Source organism: Lutjanus erythropterus, chromosome 22 (assembly GCF_056507025.1).
Source record: "Lutjanus erythropterus isolate fLutEry1 chromosome 22, fLutEry1.hap2, whole genome shotgun sequence".
NCBI lineage: Eukaryota > Metazoa > Chordata > Actinopteri > Lutjaniformes > Lutjanidae > Lutjanus > Lutjanus erythropterus.
The window spans coordinates 21,280,482-21,302,518 of record NC_139338.1 but is presented as its reverse complement, the minus strand read 5'-3'; the positions used below and the strand labels follow the sequence as shown (position 1 = coordinate 21,302,518).

The 22,037-nt window shown below is 40.1% G+C and overlaps 1 protein-coding gene across 1 annotated transcript in view; it reads left to right on the top strand.

Annotated features, from left to right (window-relative positions):
- Nucleotides 1-7,482: 7,482 nt before the first annotated feature.
- The window catches only part of lin7a (lin-7 homolog A (C. elegans)), a 50,657-nt gene continuing 36,102 nt past the window's right edge, over nt 7,483-22,037 (top strand). The window contains exon 1 of the mRNA XM_084711115.1: nt 7,483-7,587. Within this exon, the coding sequence (XP_084567241.1) occupies nt 7,551-7,587 (37 nt within the window). The 5' untranslated portion in view covers nt 7,483-7,550. The remainder of the gene's footprint in view (nt 7,588-22,037) is intronic.

Genomic DNA, 22,037 nt, shown 5'->3' with positions numbered 1-22,037 from the left:
ATGGCCGCTCCATCTTGCCCCCTTCTCTGATTTGATGTGATGAGTGTGAATCTTTTGAAGCAGAAATCAGTCGGCTGCCCTTCAGAAACAGTTAGAGGCAAATTAACAGAGTTTATCTACAAATGATTAATCTCTGAGCGCTGTTTTTTTTTCCCCTGCAGAGTGCCTGAATATGGATTTATAATGAAATTATGAAGATAATGATTGCCATTGGTTTTAGATGCAGCAGTTGGCAGAGAGGCTCGTGAATGATTTCAGTCATTATTCACAGTTCAAAGGCATAGTTTACAGGATCGAGCTTTTTTAGTGCTGCTATCTGGTTCCTTTCAAATTTTTCATGTTGATATCTGGGTCCTTAACCATTTGTAATAATAAATATTGGGCTCTTGACTTTTTGGCATTGATATTTGGGTTCTTTACCATTTTTAGAGATGATATCTGGGTTCTTAACAATGAATTAATGCCTACATTTTATTTTGGTGTATTTAATGGCTTTTTTGGCCATTTTGGTCCCCATAGCGACAACCACACATTTGGCCTTTGTGTAGCGCATGTGCAAAATATTCATTCATTCATGTTCATTGATCACTTTTACAAAGTACGCACAATAAGGACACTATCATTTTATCAATGCTCTGGTCACTGAAGTCCAAGTAAAAGCCATTCTCATTGTTTATTATTCCTTTATTTAATGCCAGTCAAAGCGGGAGAAGAAATATAAGCTTTTGTCCTTTTATAATATGTAAGAGGGGCTGTAGCTCAATATAAATAGTTGTCTTAATATCTTTTACTGTCAGCAGCTGAGCAACAAAAGTCCCAAATAAACAGCAGCAGAGCATCAATAAATGTCTTCATGCTGTGCCATAATGTAACAAGACAGACAATTCAATCCTATTTGATTTCTCCTCAAATCAAATTAGATTAAATCACTCAGGAAAGTGGACTTGTGCAATGTCATTACTTGCATGTCATATATTATTTCCACTTAACAAAGTGAGTGGATGCTGTTTCCCTGAAGGGGGCGTCAGGAGCCTAATAGTCAGACGAAAGTTGTGTTAGAGGTTAAAATCCCATGGAAAAGGCGTGATGTGTGACAACCAGCATTGCAGGTTCTCTGTTTGAGTCCCTGTGAGCAAGACTCAAAATAATAAATAGAAATAATAAAAGTCTGTAGCTCCAGCAGACAGCCTTGAGAACTGAGGGAATAAAGTTGTTCCTGTAAAGAAAAATTTGTCTTTGTTGTGTCAGTTTGCCTTGTTTTAAAGATGTCTATCAGTAAACCTCCCACATGTTTACATGATTCATTATCTGTCAACAGCTGCCTGATGGAGCTTGGCAATAAACAACACTGCAGCTGTGGGAAAACAGCCTGTCATATCAAACCTTAACACAAACCACCACATAAATACATTATTTTCGAGGTTTCTTGGGTCACCGGCAAATTCTTTTCCATGTTTTTTTTTTCCCAGCGTGACACGCCATATAGGTCACTGTCAGTGCTGCGCAGGGATTATAGTCGGTGGTTGTCAAAATTCATTATACAGAGTTGTTTTTTAACAAGCACAAGATGAGAAATTATCACCTCTACATGTGTGTTCATTTAGTGAGTCGTTTCTGCTCTCCTTCAGTGCAGAATAACAACAAAATAATGATGGCATCCCACAGTACCAATAAGAGGGAAACAATGCATTGTAGATTTTACAGGCAACCAGCAGAGACTTCATAAATCACTGCACCGAGCCGATAAATAATGCAGTCCATAACCCCCTGTTTTTACACTTTTTGGTCTGGTTTTGGTATGGATCGAACAAACGAGATATGATTTGAGTTTTGCAGGTGCTAGTGGGTGGATTTTGTTAGCTCCGGAGCAAGCTGCAACCTCCGAGGCTGAAAAACGAAGCCGCCGTGGAGGCGTCAAAACGGCCATTTGAGTCAAACGCCATAGACCACACACAGACCGCCGCACCAGGAGCCTCACGATGCTTCTTCAGAAACCTATGAACCTATGGGTGACATCACAGATGCACCATCCACTATTTAGTTTACAGTCGGTACATTGGATGGAGCTAGGCCAGCTGTTTCCCCTCTCTGCTTCTCCCACTGAGGGCATGCTGACCTCTACTTTAGGAAATACATATGGACAAGTACCTCAACCTCACTTAAAATAATCCCTTCAAATGGAAAAGTCACCACTTCTATGTGGACATTCAGCCACTGTTGATGGTAAATGTCAACTGAAACAGTAAATTCCTCAGTCCTGCTATGCTGACAAAGAAAGCTGAGATCTCCTGCTCGTGGAGCGGTGCCAGCAGTGCCTACATGTACCAGGATGGCACATGTAGGCACTGCTGGCACATGTTGTGTTATCACCACCCTAGCATAGCTGTTACTTTTTGGCTAAAACATAGTGTTAGGTGACAAAAATACACATCTAGCAAGCCCCCAGCTTCCCAGAGGCGGAGGTTAGAAATCCAACTCCATCACTGTGACGTTAGCCAGAGAACTCAGCTTTCTTGGTCAATTTTGCTTTAACTGACTACACTTACCATCAATACTGACTGAACCTTCACATAAAAAGTGGCAAATTTTCCCCTTAAAGACAGTACCTGTTGATTTTATTTTGCACTGATGGGAACTGGTGCCCACAAACCCTCAGACACAAAAAAATGTTATGAGCTTTAATCTGAAAGGCAAACACACTATGGTCCAGTCTTCTATATTTGTCCTGTCTACATGGCCTCTTGCATCTCCTTCTGTGGGAGTGGAGACCTTTCAGAAATCAATTTACTTGCAGTTAAAGGGCTTTAAGAGCACTGCTGCGTAATCCCACCTCTTTAAAAAAAAAAAAAAAAAAAAAAGCAGAACTGTATTCCAGCCCATATGGATGGGAGCCTGTAATCTCTCTCTGCCCTCTTTCCGTGTGCTCCCTCTCTCTAAGCCCTCGCCCTCTCTATCCGTCCATCCAGCCCACCACTTACCACCAGTTTACATCTGCATGCAGCTGGGTGGGACTGTGGGTGGATGCAGCACATATGGACTCTGTGATTAGATTTAGTAACAGTTTCAGTCAGAAACAGAGCAGATTATGATGACGGACTATTCCCTGAAATGTTTCAAAAAGGAGTCTAACTGAAAAGCAAAGGTACATCAATTTTACATTTAAAAAATTACATTCCTGGATGTACTCCAGCAGCCAATTTGGACTAAAGTGAGGTTAGGAGTGAGGTAATTGCTTCCAAAATGGGTTTAGGCTATAGCAAGTGATTTTAAATGAGATTCAAATGACTTCAGCACTGGCGGACTCAGAGGGGGGGACAAGAGTCCCCTTGGTTCCCCTCCGAGTTAAAAAAAACATAGCAAAATTGCCCTCTTGGGTATTCCTATGGGAGATTAAACATGATAAAGTGCCCTCTAGGATGCTTTTCCAGTGAACAAAATGGGAAAAAGTGCCCTCTGAGATGCCCTTCCAGTGGACAAAACATGATAAAGTGCCTTCTGGGGGCCCATCCAGTGGACAAAATGGGAAAAACTGTCCTCTAGGGGGCCCTTCCAGTAGAGAAAGCCAGATGCAGTGCCATATAGGCTGCAGTATAGTTGTTGTACTCTTACTCTTTCACCATAAATGCAACACAAGTTTTAGTGGGCTGGTGCCCTTCCCCTCAGACAGCCTGAGTCCACCACTGGATTTCAGAGTCTTTAAGATATCATGCATTTTCCTCTGAATGGTTGTGCAAATGAAGGCCTAAATACTGGTCCTTGCCTCAGGTGTGCATTCCTGTTTACAGCTTGCATTTGTCATGTTGAAGCGACGAGCAAACTGTGACGTCATGCTGCCTTAAACAGGGATTTGCTTCTTGTTCTTTGTCGAGCACTGCTTCTGTCTAGTGTAATGTCTGGCCATGTATGAGACATACCACAGCAGCAGCAGCAGCAGGGACCATTAGGCAGCAGATCTACAGTAAATGAAGACAGCCAGTGGTTTGGCTCCATTCGGTGGTAGCACATAAACATGAGGATTAATCCTTAAGCTCCTCAACAAAGGTTCACTACCATCATTCAGTCCTTATCAGGCTGCATGCAGTGCGTGTTGCCAAGAGGGGAGATAACAGGCGGCATGGCTCAGCGGTTCACAATAAACCTTAATGGGAATGGTTGCAATCAGCTGATCTCTGAAGTGCAATGGGTGGACGGATCATGCATGGCTAAGCATTTACACATGCAGGCACAGACGCACACGTGCGCATGGCTCAGAGATTCAAACCACGGCAACTGGTTGACTTCTGTGAATGGTGAAGCCGCATTTGGCAGGAATAATAATGACTGATGACTGGATTTTTAATTCAGTCAGGGATAGTTTATTTTTGTTTATCCAGCCTGCTCTCTTCTGTCTACAAATGACACGACTTCACACTGTCAAATTGTGTGCAGTGAATACGGCAACATCCAGTTTTTCATGCAGGTGGTACGATAAACCACCCCATTAACTTATATGGAGAGCAAATCCATAGTGAGGTGACCTTCATTATCACAGTAACAAAAATACATGCCTAACATGTGGTTAATGTTGTGAAATGGTCACAGTTTGGTTAGATTTAGGAAAAGCTCATAATTAGGGTTGAATTATCTAAAGTTATGTTATGTACGTGACATTTACATACAAAAATAGATATTTTCAAGTTATGTAACTGCACATACCTCCATGCATCCTTTGCATTGGCATGTATGTTAAGCAAAGCATCCACTAGGGGGCGCCACCAAGAGTCAAAAGTTATCCTAAAGACGGAAATGTTTTTGACAACAACAAATAAGGTGACACTGCAGGAAGTTGAATTAATGTACCACCTGAGAGAGGCAAAAAAAAAAGTTGTGGACGGGGCGGGTCTATGCAGCCATTAAATACATCGCAACATGTGAACGAATTCTTTTCACCAACTAATTGATGACAAATGTCATTTCCAATACTGAAGGATTTTTTAAACGTCTTTGTCATGTCCTGTGGTCGTATCTCGTTTTAACTATTTACTACACTGTTACATTGCTTTGCTGCCACCCATGACTTGCAGTGGTGCTACTCTGTTTTGTCTGAATCTGAAAAGGCTCATTTAAACTTAAGGTTAGATAGAAATAAAGATACGGACAGAGCCTTCTGTCTGTACTATGTGTTCATTTCATCTGTATTTGTGCACATTTCCTGAAAGGTTTCAGATATGGATGAAATGGAGCAGCACTATCGGTAGTCATGGGGGGAAGTGTAGTCTATTTTCAAATGTAAAGGGGCCATAAATGAGCCTTTATTAACTTACAAATGGACCTTCACACGGGACACAAACACCAGTCTCCTGGGTAAAAGTCTTGTGCTTATATTACGCCTCCTGTTAGGTTTTATGTGTGGTATTTGAATGCTCTGCTCTACACAAACAGTAATGCACACAAAATGGGACTTTGGTGTAGACCCTGCACGCTATCTGCATGTATTAAGTTGTGTTTAAGATTGAAGAGACTGGGCTGGTTCATCAGTTACGTACAGCAATAAACTGAATGGCCCAAAGTAAGTGGTCCCCATGTCCACATACTTTTGTCTACTTTTGGTCTGGGGCTGTTTTTCATCCTTTGGACTGTAAGCCTCTTACATCCAATTAAGGGAAGTTTTAATCCCAAAGCATACGATGATATATTTGGACAATAGTGCGCCTCTAAATTTGTGGAAACATAAAGGGAAGGGCCTGTTTCAACATAACAATGCCCTCATGTACAGAACAGAGTCCAGAATAAACTGGTTTTCAGTGTGGAGGAACTTGCCTGACCTGCTCTGACCTAAACACCATCTAACACCTTCAGGATGAACGAACAGGAACGCGAAGTGTAGTCTAAGCCAGGCACTTTGTTCCAAGAGGGGAAAGAAGGGGGGACTGGAAGGCGTTGACTGGCTGAGCCAGGCCTCATCATCACCCAACATCAATGACTGACCTCAGAAATGCTCTTGTGGCAAATTTCTGCAGCCAGGGCACAAAATATTATGGACAGTCTGAAAACAGATGTGTGGCTGCTGTAATAGCGGCATGTTGAAAACACAAAACAAAACTCTCCGGCGTAACTAATCAGGCCAGCAAAATAATTGGTTCACCCCAAACTCCCACATCTGAACTGTACACCCGATCACGATGATCAAACAGGACCCCTCTCACTCCCAGCAATCCTTCCAGTTACTGCCATCAGGTCGATGCTTCAAAGTCCCACTGGCCAGAAAAAAAAAAAAAAAAATCTACAAAACATCTTATATTCTCTCAGCCTCCGTCACCCTGAACAGTTTAAAATAGACACTTTGACTGTTGTTGTCAGTCGCACTTTTAGGTTGGATTGAGCCAGCAATTAATTTTTAAACCTGAATAAATCACGGTTTAACCTTAAATTATGTTGCGCCAAAAGATAGAACTAGCTCAAAATTATGAAAGATTAAATGTAAACATCATACATTTTCATAAACATTTTCAACCTCAATTTAGGTTTGGATCTAGATTAAATAGAATTCCGTCATACCAAAACTTTAAAATCAAATTTAAACTGTGGTCCAGTATTAACAACTTTTTCTTTGTTAACTCTCTAGCTAGCTAACAATATAACTCTTAAATAACTTTTTAGGTTGCTAGCGCAATATAATGGCTTTGTTTGTTTGTTTTTACATTTAGCTAGCTACCAAAAAAAGTCATTTTTTGTCTAGCTAGCCAATTATATAACATTTAAAAAACATTTTAGTTGGCTAGCAAACAATAATGTTTTTTTCTTTTCGTTGTTTTTTGCCAATTCGTAAACAGTATAACAAACTTGTGTTTTTAGCTAGCCATCAAACAATAAAATGCTTTTTTGTTTTTAGCTGGCTAACAAACAATATAATGTTTTGTTGTTGTTGATGTTGTTGTTTATAGCCAGCTAGCAAACAATGTAATGTTTTGTTGAGAGCAGTCAGCTAGCTAGCAAACCATGTAGGCTTAAATTTTGTTAACATTTTAGCTAGATAGCAAAGTTTAACTAACACTAATTAAAACTAATCTTATTTGAAATTAATCTTTTAATTGAAATGTATCCAGGTCCCTTTGTGTATGTTGTTGTGTTTGTGTTCCACTATTTTAAATATCTATCTATCTATCTATCTATCTATCTATCTATCTGTCTGTCTGTCTGTCTGTCTGTCTGTCTGTCTGTTAATAAGCAAATTAATCTAGTGTTAAAAACAACAAGCTGTATGACAATAAAATCTTGAATGAAGTGCCATATGTTTTAAAGTAGTGGACTGTTCTGTCTTATTTTGTTAAAACGAGCATTTTTTTAGTGTGTGTGTGTGTGTGTGTGTGTGTGTGTGTGCGTACAACTGCTGCTCCCTGTGCAATCGATGCCAGGTGATGAGATATTATGAGGATGGAGGTAGATTAATCCCCCTCCCAACCACTCCCTCCTCCCCCCTCCTCTCTCCTCTCTTCTCTTCTCTCTCCTCTCTCTCCTCTCTGTGATGCTGCAGCTCCTGTAGTCTCTCCAGTCTCCAGTAAACAGCAGTCATGGCGACAGTGGTCCAACCGCTCTCTCTGGATCGAGGTAAGGCGCTCGGAGCTTTTGCGTTTTCTGCTTGTCGTCAGAGGGCTTTTTTTTTTTATCGCCTTTTGAAAACTTCGGCAAGGATCTGGCAACCCGGGGTACGTCCAGGTGTTTGTGCCCGACTCGGATTTCCCACAGATTGTCTTTACGGGTCGTTATTTGGAGGCAATATGAGGAGCTCACGCTATTCTGAAATAAAATCGTCCAGCCTATCCTTCCTCTCCGTGCGTGCGTTTTCCAGAACGGAGCCCTTGTTTCCCCTGCTGGGTCTTTAAGGGCACAATCATTAATTCGCCTTCATTTATTTGACAAATGTAAACCCTTACACCGTTTACAGCGCGTTTAGTTTATTCCCATCCGTATTATGTAACCTCCTCGGTAATGTTATCCCGTTACAGCCTGTTTTTTTTTCTCCTCATTTATAAACAAAAAGCTACTGAGGCGCTTCGGTGTGGAAATCTACTTTGTTAGACAGAAGACAACTTTTGTCTTTGAATTGTGCAGGTGCGAGACAGACAGGTTGCTCCTCTCCCGGGGAATGTGAACAGTTGTTGTGTTCGTGCACTTGTTGGTAACGTAGCATTATGCATGCAAATTGTAATTAAATGCTAATGATATTTTGGCAGATGCTCCTTCCACGCGGGGGTCGAACAGAGCTCAACAGTGACCGCCCACTTTTTCAGGGTCTCTGATTCCGGAAGTGAATTCCACATTCAATCACTCCTTTTATGTATCACGAAGTCCTTATGCCGAGTTTTAAGCTTGGAACCAAAATAAACAACAAAATTTATTTAGAGCTGCAACAATAATCGATAATCAATAATCAATTAATCGGTTTAATTTTTTTGTTTGTTTGTTTTTTAAGAAAAAAGTCCAAATTCTTTGATTTCATGTTTGTTTGTTTTTTTTTACTCCTCTCTGACAGTAAACTGAATTTTTGGGTTGTGAACAAAACAAAACCTTAAAGGACGTCATCTTGGGTTTTGGGGGAGACTAATTGACATTTTTCACCTTTTTCTTCTTTTCTTCTTAAATTTGTTAAGTTTGGTCATTATTATTGTGTTTATAATGTCAATAACAGTCTTGTAATATGTTGTATTTTTGTGTTATGTGATTAGAAATGATCTTACTGTGGCATAACAACATTATTGGTACAATTCATGCTTGCTGATGTTAGCTACCCTAAACCCCAAACCCTAACCCAGACTGTTGAGCTCTATAACCTATGTAGCCATTTACATCTGGGTATATAGCCGAGCATGGCACAGACAAGCAGCCATATGTCTGTAGCCAACGATGCTATTTGCACCTGGGGTGTAAATAGGCAATGTAGCTTTTTACCTAACCCTAACCCTTTTCTAAACCTAACAAGTAGATTAATTGAATAAACCTAACCAAACTACAATTGAAAACTGAAAATAATAATAATAATGATAATAAGCCAACTAAGTCAAGGCTTAGGCTAGTTTTTTTTTCGCTATTTACACCTACATTGCATATTTGATCTTTGCCTGCACCTAACCAAGTAGTTTTGCTGCCTAAACCCATCCAATCTGCAACTGAAATATGAAAATAATATATTTTTTTAAAGTTATATTATGACAGATGCTATTTGCACCCAGGATACATCACTCTCCATGATCTTTTCCTAAATATAAACAAGTAGTTTTGCTGCATAAACCTAACCAAATTGTGACTTAAAACTGAAAATAATAAACATTTTTTAAAAATGTCAATAATAAGTTAACTTAATCTTAAAGTTAAAAGGATATTTCACACAAAAAAACCCCAAAATTCTTTCTTTTCTTTTTTTTTTCGCTTACCTGTAGTGCTATTTATCCACCTAGATAGTTTTGTTGTGAGTTGCTGAGACCTTGTCATGAGATGTGGATTACCTTGAGTAACTAGGTCATTATTTCTGAAGAGAAACATTGCTGTTGAGTTTTTCAGAGGTAATTTTGGCACTTTGAGCTCCACAAGCTGGGTGCCATCTAGTTCTATTACACTGGAAAGGAAGCAGAGATTTCTACAGCTGATATCTCCAAAACTCTGCGACTACAAGACTGCAACCAAGAGAGTGTAGACGGACAAACAGCACTACAGGCCAGAGGAAAAATATATGTTTTTGATTTTGAGGTGAACGGTCCCTTTAACTCATTCTTTCAACCTCTAATTCATGGAGAACATGTCACTCTTCATAACCCAGCCTGTCCCTCTAATGCACCACAGGTAGTGTTTACCAGAGCTGAGGTAGCAGTCTGTAATTGTAGCCCATGTGACTTAAACACATATTTGTGCATCCCTGACCTCATTCATCTGGTAGTAATGCCTCCAGATGAAATTTAGCATAATTATGGCATTTGTTTAATTTACATTTTAAAGGTCCATTGTGTAAGATTTATGGGGGCAGAATATGGCAGAAATGGAGTATAATATTCCTAAGTGTTTTCATTAGTGTATAATCACTGAAAATAAGAATTATTGTGTTTTTATTACATTAGAATGAGCTCTGTATATCTACCATAGGAGTCATTTACACTGGGGGATGCTGGGGACATGTCCCCACCCCTTTATGAAATGTCTGATCTTGTCCCCATCATCTTCAAAAGAAGTTAAAAATGTTCTCATAAATATCTTGCACCAAGAAATTTTAACTTACAAGTGAAAAGGCCTTGAGAATTGTTCATTTGCACATTGAGAAACATTGAATGAGTCATTATGGGTTGAACTGGAGTCATGAACTCTTGTGAACTTTCTGTTTCTCTGATATTTTAACTATGCAGCCTGGAAACAACAAGGCAGTTTCAAGGCAAAATATGCAGAAACAGCAAAGCTCATACAAAAATAATTCCTCTCAATCATCATCCATGACCCACTAGGAGTGGATGGCGGCACCAGCATCCACAGAGGCCCCACCCTCCACCTGTACCTTCTTATTTGCTCATTATTTTGCTGTGCACGGACAATTTACCAACCCCAAATGTCAGTATTTGATAGTATTTAATGAGACTCAACAATCAGCTATCTTTCTCAACTGATAAATCCCACTGTTTCTACCTTTAACTGAACATCATGCTGCGTTCATTATTTCGTTATCTCGGGAAATTGAGCTATGTTATCTTGAGACAACAGATAATGAAGCCATTATCACAAGAAAACTGCTTAAAAAATTACTGCAAGTATGTCCTTTGTTTTCATAGTTGACTTATTATTATTTTTAGCTAACTTTGTTAAAGTTATTCCTTCAGTTGTTCTGTCATATGTCAAGGCAGTGACATTGGACTGACTTACATGCATCAGTGCTTTCTCTATATGTGATTATTGTTCCATTGATTGACGTGGTGTTGCAGCTGGAGATGTGATGGATGACTGGATGTTGTTTTGCAAGTATTTTTGTATTGTTGACTCTCTTGTAGCCTAGGCTTTTGATGTGCCTTTATGTGATTTATTTTTTCCAACCCACCATAATTATTATTTGTAGGAATCCCTCTGTATCTTATGATTCCTTTCGGACTACAATGCAGTTATGAAAAGATTATCAATGCATCTTCATACATGCATTTCATACATCCAAATCATTTCTTGCTGCTTTTTAAACACAGCTCATTTGTAATAATCTATAATGGGTTTAGTTAGACACAACATGTCCAGTGTGGCTCTTCAGTCCATGTCTCTTTTCCCTTCAACTTCATAGAAGCCAAAAAAAACATCCATATGCCAGATTTTAAGCCAGAGGGGTGCCTTCATGAAACTGCCCACAATAAGGTCTGTGCATCATCCTGAGAAAGTATCACTTCAAGAGAGAATTGAAACTGCAATTCACACGAAGACAGTCTAGATGCATTAATAGCACCACAGGCCAGAGGAAAAATATGCATTTTGGATTTGGGCCTAACTTCCTTTAAAGAAAAGAGTTACTATCCTACACTAAACAGGATATTTCAAGCAAACCAATAAGTCCTTTTAGTAATATTGTAGTAATAACGCGATTTATATTTTTACGCTTGAGAAGCGCACACTCACTTTAAATCCTTCTTCTTTTCTGTTAAAAGAATCTATTTTTAAATAATAGCAGAAAACAATCCTGACCAAACACATCGGCTGGCGAAATGTAATATTGCACAAGCCTTGCATAGGAAATGGATGCTGTCAAATATAGAGAAAGGAGACACCTAAGCTATTTCCTGTGTGCCAAGTAAAGCCAGCATCAGCTCCCCAAACCACGGGAGGTGACTATAAATACACTTGATCTGGTGGGAGCGTGAATTATTATGCAGGAATTAATCTGACTGGTGTCACTTGTTAGGTGGGATCCGAGTAATTAGCCACAACTGATCATTTCCTGCCATAAGGAATTAGATTTTTTGTCCATGTGCTCAATTGCAATTTGTCCCTCACTTAAGCTTAATGTTTGAGGGCAGCCAGGCTTTACTGATGCACAATCTGCTGGGTGCAGGAGTGCCATGCCATGCAGAGTTAATGAAATGATTCTGTAAGATTGCACCAGGCAGACAGATAAACAATACAACCCACGCTTCTCCAGGCCACTCATCCTATAGAATTATAGAAAGGAGCTTAGCTGCTCTGATAAACAGGGTTGTAAACACCGAGACTGTCTTCCATCTTGGTGAAATGTCAGCCTTATCTGATCTTAGTCATTCAGTGCAGTGATTCAGATGTGACCTCGGTTTGTGTATGAAACAGAGGAGTGATCTATATTCACGTGCTGTGGCATGAATAGGACCAGTCAGTGGCTGGCAGCTGTAATGGCACGAGCAGTAGTAATGATAGTTTCACGCAGGAGCTGTCAGACAGAGGCAACATTACGGGCTCTCTTTTTTTTTTTCTCAGCCGCTGCCACTTTGGAGAAAACACTATAATTGCTAATGAAAAGGTAGTCTCATCTCGCGTGGGGAGTAGGCTTTAGCTGCCGAGTTGCTGAGTGTGTCAAACACGCGGCAGGGAGGAAACAGACAGAGATGTTCATTTCCAGAGCTCCCACTTGGCTCGTTGGGTCACAGCAGGATGAAAAGATCTTACATCACTGGCCTTCCTGTTATTGTCGGAGGAAATGACTGTGATAAGCAAGCACCGGCACCCATATCAGGAACAATGGGCTTGAACCTCGCTGAATGATTTATAAAAACCAGTCTGCGTTCTCTGTAGAGCTGGCATTTAACGACAAGTAGGGCAGTCCCAGAGATGACAGCCTTTTGGTATGAAAGAGGGTGAGCGGAGGTCGTCATGGGTGTATCTCATGGAACAGTTAGTCGAAGAATTTAGAAACTTTTAGAGAATGAGTGACCCTAGATTTGGTGTGGATGTCTGCGCCAAAAGAAAGATCATTTGTCTGTAATAATAGACCTTTTTTATATAAAATAGTCGGGTAAACAGATTTTTACCAGTGATTAAGGTTGCATTCCATTTAGCGTAGCTGAACCTTTCCAATAACAGCACACTCAGTCTGTTTGACCTGAATGGAATGGAACCGTATTTAGTTTCGTTGCTAACACCTGCGTTTACCTACTATTTCACATCAAAATGGCGGCTGAAAAAAGTTTTATTTCAAATTGTAACAACAACTAAAAAAGTCTGAAGCTAGCTGCATAGCTTTGCTGTGAGCTAAATGCTAACACCAGCATGCAGCAGATGAAGACTCCAAATAGGTTTAGCATGTATAATGTTCACCACCTTAGTTAGTTAGTGTTAGCTTTTGTCAATTTATTTCAACACAGTATGACTGGGGACAAGAACTGAAAATAAACTCTGTAAACTCACGCAAGTCTCGTTCAAAACAGGGGAATAAATAACTTCCAGCTTCACAAAAACAAATATTTGTGGCCTTATCAATGCGATGATGATGTATACTTGCAAATGAGCTTGCCAAGTTACAAACTCGCTCACCAGCCGCTTCAGGACTCCTGACCCCACCTGACCCCACAGTGTCTTCATCGTCCCAGTCGTCAAACTGGCCTCCAATGGCTAATAAGGCTGCACCCCAGTTTAATAGGACCTTCATTGTCCCAGTCGTCAAACTGGCCTCCATCGGTTAATGAGGCTGTACCCCAGTCTAATAGGACTGCTAACTAGCTAATGGCAGCTGCAGCACAGTCAGCAGCAGAGCGTTGGTGAATGCACAATTTGAGGTGTTCAGGGCAGTGAAAGGGGTGAAACGTCCAACTGATCAACAATACCATCCCAAGAATCACGTCGCTAGCATGGCTAAAAATGCCAATTTAATAGAAATTAGCAACCCTAAAGGAGAAGTGACTCTACTGTGAATAAATGCATGACATACATTAGCAGCTGATGCCTATTAAGACTCATAACCTGCATATATACATCCCATAACTGAAGCATGATGACGGGCTTGTCTAGACAGTGATTGAATGATTAAAAGAAAACATCGCTCTACAACACTTACTGCATCAGCCTTTGATGTTCAAAGATTGACATAATCTACAGTACATCTGCTTCAGTGACTTCCTCCATTTCCCAGAATGACCTTTGATAACTGAAAAATACAGCTGCAAACTTGTTGCATTCAGCAGTTGGTTATTCAGGCAGAGAGAAAGAGCAGAGTGAAAGTCTGGTGGCACCTCAGGAAGGGCAAGAAAGCAATAGATTTTCAATTTGAGAAGAGGTGCTCTTTACACAGAATGCAACACCTTGTAGCTGCATCACATTCACGTCTATAGACAGGCTAGTTTCTCTGTTCAGAAAGTCTGTGAGGCTGTTGAACAACTCTCCACAAAGAAGCCCTTGCTCCTTCGACTCTTTTTTGTTTCCGTCACCGTGGGGCAAGGGTTGGTTCTGGACTGTTTACACCCTCCTGTCTTAATAGACTGAAAGGAAGAGCTGCAGCACTCTACTGCCCTAGTCCTTGTTTTCCCTCAGAGAGATCATGTTGAGTTCACTGATTTGAGACCAAACCTCATTTCCATCACATGCTCTCAGTCACACGAGCGATTTGAAGGATTAGAGAGGCTGCTGACAGGCTGACGTCACTCATAGCTGCAGATATCGCAGCCTGTGTCCTTATTTAATGGGCCATTCTGCAGAATAGGTGAATCCACATCTGTGTTTTCACGGGTTAATTAACAATAAATTATAATAATAAAAAAAATAAGTTAAATTTTGAGAGTCTAACACCATAAAAACTTTTATCATTTAATAAGTTATTTTTGACAAAAAACAACCTGTCAGAGTAAACATGGAGTTGGCTGTTGGAGTGGCTAAAAGTGATGAATCAAGTGTTACTTTGTCACAACAAGCTGAACACTGAACCAAACACTGTAAGAACATCATAGTTGATAACTTAATATGTTTTATTTTTGACAAACTGTTATATATTTCAACTGGTATTTGTGACATTTTGGGATTTTAAATGGCATGGAGTTAGCTAAAATACTTAAAATTTGCATAACTGAACTAGAATGTCGTTTAATCCTCACAAATGAAGGATTAAACGTTTGCTTTTGCCTCTACAGAAACATCATTATCATGTGACAATTTTAGATAATTTTGTGCTTATCTCAAAGATGCCAGACAGTACATGGTTAGCTAGCACACTTTTCTGAACAGTTGTACAACCAAGTTTTCTGTCAAAACAACCAAAGAAGTTTCCTAAATTGCAGAAAATAGGTGTTCAGTAGTGACGGTCCTTAAAGTTACATCCTGATTTTTTTTTGACACGCATTTGCTTCAAAATCATGGGACTTAATCTCCTCACCACGAGGAATCAAGATTTACAAAGAAAATACAAAAACAACAACAAAAATCTTTTTAAAAACAGCTGTGGAAAAATATGCAAAAATCAACTATATATGTATTGAGCTCACTGCTATCTCAAATATTATTTTGGATTTCAATAAATTAAATTAGTGAACATCTCAGATTTGTATCCTAACATGCTATTAAATTTTGTTTTTTGAATGTGGGACAGCAGTTTGCACTAATTCAGTATAAAGGTCTTAATACAGACATAAAGGTTTCCTAAAGTAATTCTTTTTGAGGGACAGTTAGCATCCAGTAATTAGCAAGGATGAAGAAGACAATAAGCGCAATGTTTTTGGTCTTGTGCTTTCACCACAGGCTCCTGCAGGAGCCATTAGCCCTGGAGGAGTGATTTATTTGTTGTGCTTGGAGGGGATCGTTGCAGTAGGGCAAATTAGAGCTAATTCTCTTGGCACGGGGACAGGACTTGTTTGGTAAAAACCCCGTCGACCCATTTTGCTCATTCAGAGTGTCATTATGTCAGTTTTTATGGTTGGAATCAGCAGCAGAGAAGCCAAGGGCACCGAGGACAGCCAGGTCAAAGTGGCGGCGGCAGATGGCAAGGCCTTTTCAGGACGTTTTATTCCTGCATGCGTGGCATCCAGATAGCATCTCTCAGGGTACAAAGGTAGGAGAGGAGTCAGAGAAAGGTCATTTAAGCCTTTTTCCGCCATCTGCTGACATTTCCATCGATAATCAAAGCCAGAATTTGAAAAGAAGATCTTCAGGTTGCAGATTTAATCGCGAACGCGCGGTTTAATGAGCTCAGCCTCTGATGTGGACGTGTTTATTTACATCGATGCAGTTTTGTCAAAATGACACTTCTTAGTACTGGAAATGAATTACGCTCAGATCTGCCGCTATTATAAATTGACTAATTATACAGGAGAACTGGAGCGCTGCCCAGTGCGAACACTTTCCCACAACAATGTTGCAGAGCCTTGTCGAGCGTTGAAGCCTTCATTATGTGTCACTGTGGCTTTGTTCGGCTCTGTGCCTTTTCTCTAATCAGCCAATGATGAGGATGACCTTTTTTAGTCACAGCCTGATGTTAGAGGAGCTCAGGGAAATGAGTTTCCAGAGAACAACGCAGACAATCACGGTTTATCATCGTCATCATGGTTGTGAAAGCTAACAATAATATCTGGTGAGGAGTACGTTTTGGTGAAAATATGACCTGTTGTCTAAGAAATATGAGGAAAAGCTCTTGCACTGCTCTTGCAATGATTTTCAGCTCCTTCCAGGTATTATTTTGTTCTGTACCAATTTGTCCTTATTCTGTTTTCATCTATTCCTAACTCTGGTAAGAAAGCCTCTCCACAGCCTCCAGAGAGAGGGTAGCTTGTTGCCTTCAGACCATGTAGCTGGATAGGTGTAATAGCCAAGAGAGGTTTTGTCCGAGACGCAGAGAATCATTAGAGACCCCTTTTTACTCAAAACACAACATTTCCTGTAACTGCATCGTGTTATGGTGTGTTCGTGCCAGTGTTAGTGGGAAAATGTTGTCTTTTTATCCCATTTCATGGATGAAATATATCTGATTGTTGAAAATGAAATGAAGAATTAGACATGGTTGAACTTTTGCTGTTTGAGAGATTGATACTGAAATGTGATTTTTGCAGCCGATTCGTTCAGTCTGAGAAATGTCTTGATGTCTGGTCAGATTTGTTTATGTGAATGAAGTCAGCGCCACACAACAAAATAGCTTAATAAGTGGTTTTCAGATTAGCCACCGTGACGTCACCCACTTTCAGTCTGGCATTATCGATGGTTACCTTTTTGTTTTTGGGGGGACAGAATGGAGGGGGAGGGGTTGTAATTTCACCATTTCAGGGGCAGGTTTTTGACCACAGTGCCATTGAATAAAACAATGGTTTTAAGTCCATGGCAGTAATCTAATGAATCCAATTTAAGGTTTATGGATGATTTTATTTTCATTTAGTTTTTTCAATTCATCAACGCTAAGTACAGGGACACTGGAAGTTAGTCAGAGGTCAGACCTCCTTTTGCAACCAGTTGAGTCGCCCCCTGCTGACCATTAGAAAGAATGCAGGTATATGGCACTTATGCATTGGCATTTTAGTGTAGATTTTTCCTTCTCAGAGGGGTTTGTGCATTCAAATTTCCTATAACTATAATCAAACAGACATACAAAATATAAATTCATCTTTTTTCTGACTACTTCTTTTCTTGCGCCGTTGTCTTTGTGTGGTCAACTCATGTCATCGTCTTTTAATAGAAGTTGTTGAGATCCTTTAACACCAAATGTTACGCCAGCTCACTCGTTTCCCCTTTACTCCCCTCTGCGTTGTAATGCTGCTTTGAAATTGATGTTATGAGGCCATGTTTTCGACGTGAGAGGTCAAGTGTGCTATATGTTTGTTGTTCAAGTGATTAAAGTCTTATGAACACTGTTGCTAGGCGACCAACAACAAAAATTGTCCTGTTCCTTTTCCGTAAATGATTAATAGTGTATTTGAACATCAGTAGACAACAAAAAGTAGAAAATTGCAGTGCACATCATTACTCAGAAACCTGAAACCATGACAAATTTTTCAATTACTTCCCACTTCTGTTTGCAAACACAGTAAACACAATCCCACTGGAGGAGACAACAAGGCCTCTGGCCCTTCGCACATTCATTCAGGATCTTGCAGTTTGATGTGAAAAAGAAAAGGAATGTTGCATGAAACTTCTCGGGAAATGAAGCAGTCTATTTACTCGTATTTTAATTCTCTTTGAAGCTCGAGAACCCCTTGAACTGATGGTACGAGAGCATAAAAGTGGAGGGAAGAGATGACAGTAAAATCTGCTGGGCATAGTTATTTGAAAAAATGAAAGGTTTTAGGGACTTTAATGCTACATTTAACCTGGAGGTTCATTAATGAGTGAATATTGTAATTCCATCATCAACACACAATGGAAACTTTGCTTGGAGAAAGTAATCGTGAAGTCTTGACAGTCACGTAATTAAAAAACTTGCTTTAAACTTAGCTAATTTAATCATTAAGTATCCCTAATGAGAATGCCCTCATCCTAAGTATAGCAGAGGGAAATTAACTCCTGACAGGATCTCTGCTGGTGTTGTCACGCTGCTTAATATGGCAGCACTGCATCACTGTGTAACTGTATCTTAATGTAAACTCTGTAGAGAACTAAAGGTTCCAAAAGGGTTCCTCTTGAGGGGCTGAGGTTCTACCCAGAAATGTTTGCTTCTGAGGAATGAATGTTAAAATGACAGATGTCAACAATATACAGTCTATAGGATTCAGTCTGTTTTTGCCTCATCTGAATATGGTTCTTTGTAGAACCCTTGGAAAACAAGATGGTCATTGGTGGAACTGTTATAAAAGGGTTCTCTGTAGAACCTGTCAGGGGGCTCTGGATGGAATCTTTCACAAATTGCTCTGGGTATAATCCTCTTGGGTTCTGGGTAAAACCCTGTGAAAGGGTTCCAAGTGGCACAATTATAAAAGTTTCTATTAGGAGGAAGAATGTGTTCTCTTGCAGGGAAAAGCCAAAGAACCCTACTCTAGGTTCTAGTTAGCACTTTTATTTCCAAGAATTGAAACCTTGTTTTTGCCAACTTTGAATTAAGAAACACTTCTTGGTAGAACCCCCTGTGTGGGTTCTTGATAAAACCCAGGCAGTATAAAAGTGTTGTTGGTAGAATGGTTTCTCATTAGCACCCATAGAAGGTGTAAAGGTTCTAAATAGAACCTCTAGAGAGAGTTCTGGGTGGAACCATTACAGAACCAGAAGCTTTCATATGGCCCTATGAAAAGTTCAGCCACCTAATTTTGAACCATTTAATTGTTCGGAACCTGAAAAGTTGGTTCCCAGATAGAACCAAAAAGTAGCAGGTTTTACTTGGGAACCAAAGTGGGCGTGTCATATTCTACAGGTTGTTATGCACTGTGGCACGCCCTCTGTTGATGATGGTTCTGCTCAAAAGTGGTGGAAATATGGTTCACTAGATAGGTTCCAAGGACCTTGAACCGGAACCAGAGTTTATTCAGTGGACAGGGCCAATGGGTTCTTGTTGGAATGTTTTGCAGGTTCATTAATGCTTTTATTCTAAGGGTGTGGCATGCACACAAGTTATTTTGTCTGGTGTTAAAACTCCTCAAAGATGTCTAAGGACTCTGTTATCACAACTAATGACTGTCCTTTGCATGCTGCGACACCTTGGTGGGTTTATAAAGCTTTTTTCTGGCAGATAATGAGAGAGAAAGATTCTTTTTTCTTGTGTCACCGTTCCTTAAAAAAATTCCTCATTTAGATAAAGCAGCATCAGCTCTCTTTTCTCTTCTTGTGGAGAAGAATCTGTCAGACTGCACAGTGAGAATAGTGACCTAATTACATACAGTCTGTCTGCTTCAGAGATATGCTAAATTTGGCAGACTTGCAGCTGTCAGCGTGGAGGTTGAGCATATAGTCTCCACTGAGGCGGATGCAAAAACTTGTACAGATGTTGCAAGCATCTGGACCCAGTGAATCCCCATGAGGACTAAACTGTGGGTCTCTGGGTTCAGATAGAGTCAGTACAGTACAATGAAGCACCTTAGGGTGAAACATCCCTCCACTGCACTTTCGGTGAAGCCGTGATTAGATCAGGATTACTGAAAAGTCTAGTGGTGGCAGAGGCGTTTGAATTTTTACTTATGTAGCAGCTCAGTAAGACAGATAAAAGACTCAAATGCAGCACTCAGGCAAACAGTCTGGGTAAAGCAAGGTTTCATGGTCATGGCCAAAAGCAGGCAGTAACAGGCACGCAGGCAGGGCAAAAAGGGCAAGGCAAAGTGACAGAACAGGACAGACAGGCAAGAAAAGAAGGCTAGAATTATAAGACGTGGTGAGAAATGCTCACTCCTTTAGGGCAGTGATTCAATAACAGACTTTGGAGAGACTTGAGAATAAGTACCTGGCTGGTAAATAAGTAAGAGATAATGCCAGACAAGGTGCTCACTATGTAAGGGATAAGGTACAGTGAGCAGGTCATTATTGTGAAATAAATCCCGACAGGATGATGCACAACCCCAATGCAAAGCAGACCATGGAATGCTGTAATTGACCAATCAGAATCGAGTATTTAACAATACACCAACAGAGAACAGTTGCCCCATTAATGCCTGAAAATGAACACCTTGTCAAGTATTATCCCACTTGTACCATGATCACTGGGCAACAAAGAAAGAAGTCATAACTCTTTTTCCAAGATAACACCTGAGGGTTTGACTAATATCAAGAACAGTCATTACTATCCCATTAGATTCATATGCAATGGAGACATCTCCAGTAAGTAGGACGAAACTTAAGAACAACGGGAGATATTTCTAGTCCCCTCTGCTGATAGGACTGTTTGGCTCAGCTATGAGCCAGAAAGGTTATAAATAGAAATATAAAATAAAATCTTGTCTTGTTTAAGATCAGGACCTATTAGTTATTCAGCCATGTCATTTCCCCAAATCAATATCAAGATTTTCATAAACAAATGATAACATTGTGTGTACTGTCTGACACAGTCTGATGTCGTGGCTTGTGAACAGAATTTGAAATGATTGCTTATGTGATACAGTATCAGTAAATTCAGAGTACTTCTTGCAGCTTGTGTGTTACCATCCTGTGGTGTTCAGATGAGGAGGCACTCAGTGTTGTAAATAGGTGTAGCTTGTTAACGTGTTGCAAAAAATTGTAAACAGAGGCTTTGGCTGTGTCCTTGTTGCTGCAATGACTCATTTTAGATACAGGCTGCACATTCATTTAGAACGGTGGTTTCACTGGAACTACTTAGTAGGCATCTATTATCCAGAAACAACGGGCACGCTGCAGCCAATCAGAATTGAGTATTCACCCAGAGCATGGTATACCAGAGGCTGGAGGTTCATGGATCAAATGACTTCGGATCTGAAGTCATAGTCGGAATCATAGTTGGAAACCCACAGAGAATTAACACCTGACTTTTCAGTCCCTCTCAGCTCTCTAGGGCATTTAACCCGAACCCGAACCCACTGCCACAAAGTCAGAGACTAGCTTGTGAGCATAGTGGAGCGTTTAGCAGTTAAAGAGCCACTCAGGAGTTGGTGGAGACCAAAAACAGAGCTAAAAGGATAATGAATTTGGAACTTGCATGCATCAGGTGGCCAGAGACTTGACTCCAAATGAATCCTTATGTTGCTCTGTGTCTGCTGAATATGTAGAAATTCAACTGTATGCTAACAAGTAGGGTATTCAGTAATTACAGACCGTAGAATGACACTTAATATCAATTATCACATGCTCCTGTCTTCAATTTGTTTATTTTACTGACGTGTAAGTCCCTGTCAGTATATTGTGTTTTTTTAAATGTAAAATAAGAAATAGTGTAAAGGAGTAGCAGACTAAAAAGTAATATATTTGACCCTGTAATGAAGTAGAAGACATGTCCCACGAATGGTGAAGTCAAAAGTAATGCATGGCTTAATATACTGTGTATATGTTTTCTGTTTATTTATGACATACTGTAAAAGTGTCAAACCTAGCGGCATTCATGCATTTCACAGAGTAGTAGAGTCCGTAAGTCACGGCTGGGATCACGTTTCCTGCATTAGCCTCCAGCTGAAGTTATTCATAGCTATAACAAGCACATGCAGCATGTGGGTGTTGAGCACATACGTGGTGTTATCTTCAACTAC